This window comes from Crocuta crocuta, unplaced genomic scaffold (assembly GCF_008692635.1).
Source record: "Crocuta crocuta isolate KB4526 unplaced genomic scaffold, BGI_CrCroc_1.0 scaffold84, whole genome shotgun sequence".
Lineage (NCBI taxonomy): Eukaryota > Metazoa > Chordata > Mammalia > Carnivora > Hyaenidae > Crocuta > Crocuta crocuta.
The window spans coordinates 7,963,159-7,965,489 of record NW_027530213.1 but is presented as its reverse complement, the minus strand read 5'-3'; the positions used below and the strand labels follow the sequence as shown (position 1 = coordinate 7,965,489).

The following is a 2,331-nucleotide window of genomic DNA, read 5'->3' as shown; positions in this document are numbered from 1 at the left end:
TGGGTTAGAAAGGGAGAGGAGGGAGGGGGGACTCGTGAGCTCCAGAGACACAGGAAAGGGGTGAGAAAGAACACGAGGCTTTTCTAACTTGACTCTAAAAGTCAGATCCTGACATGGGAATGTTCTTGGAAAACACTGTTGCGGGTGTTTTGGGGGGAGGGTCCGCTCCCTGCTTTCGAGACAATGAGCCCACAGGCGGCAGAAGGTCTGGAGGTAGACAGGCGTCATTCGTATCCTGGTTAAAAATCTGAGGTCATTAAAAACAACCAGAAATGAGTCGCAGTCCTCAGGGGTCCGGCATGCGGGAGGGACGTGGGCCACGCAAGCTCCCAGGCCACGCCATGATCCCACCGGGTTTGCGGCCGCTGCGCCAACCGCTAAGGGAATGTTAAGAATCACATCCAGACCTCTCAGACCTCTTAGACACAGGCTTCTGTGAAATGAAATGACCACTTACCATCAATAAGCAAAACACAAAACCTTAACAAAAATAGACATTTATTAACAAGTTATAAAACCCCAAGTCCCCCCTTTGAAACAATGTTTTCCAAAACACAGGCTTTCTTCCCAAGGCAGAGGTCAAATCACTTTTATTCTGTGAGGATTTAGCCGAACATCCTTTTATTTACTAAAATAATCAACACCGGCTCATTCACTCCAAAGGCCTACAAAGCTGTGTTGGACTCCTGGAAAGGTGGGCGGAGCTTCACTTGTCCTCGCTGATGCGGAATCTGATGCGTTCCAGTCTCCGACATCGTAGCTTTAACAAGCTTTAACATCCACAACCCCCTTGGTGCGCAGCAGAGGCGTTACCTCGGCTTGAGGGGTTTTCTGGAAAGAGCACCGAGGCTGAGAGGGTCTTCCCTGTGTGAGCACCGCAGGGCCTGCCCGGGAGCACCCAGGCCCGAGATGGCTCTGACCGCCATGTCGCAGGGTCGCCGGAGCTTATAAGCCAACTTCGCTTGTCAGGAAACCGAGTCCGTATCTACAGAACTTGTCCTTTTACGTGCTTTCCATGGAGATCCTGGACTCAACTGACCTTCTAGAACCAGAAGGCGCCAGACGGCAGGGCATCAAGCCTTGGGGACCGAGGCGGCAATGTCCTTGCAGAGCGTGATGACGGCCTCCTCGTCACCCCTTGGTGTGTCTTCTGTGGCCTCACGGATCATCTGGATGTGGCTGAGGAGGGTGTCGGGCCGCTGAGTGCCCAGCCAGATGTCCTTAATGTACAGAGACACCAGGAACGCTGCGGTGGCTGAGGAAGAGGGGGACGACATGGCCATTAGGACACCAAGCTACCCCGCCGGGACACAAGTCACCCCCGCCACATGCCTGAGGACACGGGAGCTTTGTTCGGTGCCTCAATGGTGCCACGTGCCTCTGGTAATGGGAGGTGAGCACGTGTTCAAATGAATTCTGCTTCAGTTTGGGGTTAATCTTTTTTATTTTCAAAATTCATCTTTTTATTTGATCAACGTGTGTGGAACGTAAAACAAGTTACTACAAGCCCAGTTTCTCCAGGGTTCTGACCACCTGAGCTCAGAACCAGACTTGAGGTCTGAAAAGAGGTTCCAAGGATCACTTTACACCTTTGGTCAAAACACTCCACTCCCTGACAGCGTCCAGAGAAGAAGAGGTCACCCCCTGGAGGAGAGGGGGGGTTTCACCTGCCCCGGCTGCTGGCCCACCCCCTCTCCTGCCCCCTTACACCCCTCCATGAAAGGCACAGCCCTCTGTGATGGAGGAGGCCACATGCATGTGCTCAGCCTCCCTCTCTTCTCTTATGGCCTTTTAATGCCTCTGCTGCTGGTTCACTCGTTCATTCCTGCGCTTAATCCTTCACTAAGCACCTGCCAAATGCCCAGCACAGAAACTCTGTGCATATTTTCATGCCTGTGCACATATACACAAATCTGCACAAATGCACATGTGCACACCACACACGCATCTGTGCCCACTCATCCACCTGCACGTGCTGTGAAGCGTCATCTGCACTGGAGCACCGGCCGACATGAAGGAGAGATGCCGCCCCGCAGCGGTTCCCACGGAACATGCTTCTCCACTGCAAACACACTCTCTCCTCACCGGGCTTTTCCTGGACACCAGAGGCTTCCTCTCCCTTCTCGTTCACGGTCCCATGGCAAACAGGGTTTGGGTTGGGCCCCATCCACTCTTCATCAGGAGTGCCCCGGACAGGCTCTAAAAGCCAGGAATGGCTCCAGACCCCAAACCCAGAGGCGCATCCCTTCGGCCTATGACCGGCGACCCAGCCTCACCTCGAGTGGCTCCATCTTGCTCCCTCAGGGACGAGAGGCAGAGGGCCTCGCCGGC

General features: G+C 54.1%; 1 protein-coding gene across 1 annotated transcript in view; it reads right to left on the bottom strand.

Annotated features, from left to right (window-relative positions):
• Positions 1 to 481: 481 nt before the first annotated feature.
• The window catches only part of URB1 (URB1 ribosome biogenesis factor), a 70,886-nt gene continuing 69,036 nt past the window's right edge, over positions 482 to 2,331 (bottom strand). The window contains exons 40-41 of the mRNA XM_077765509.1: positions 2,277 to 2,330; positions 482 to 1,255 (exon numbers count right to left, since the gene is read on the bottom strand). Coding sequence (XP_077621635.1) covers positions 1,074 to 1,255; positions 2,277 to 2,330 — 236 coding nt within the window. The 3' untranslated portion in view covers positions 482 to 1,073. The remainder of the gene's footprint in view (positions 1,256 to 2,276; position 2,331) is intronic.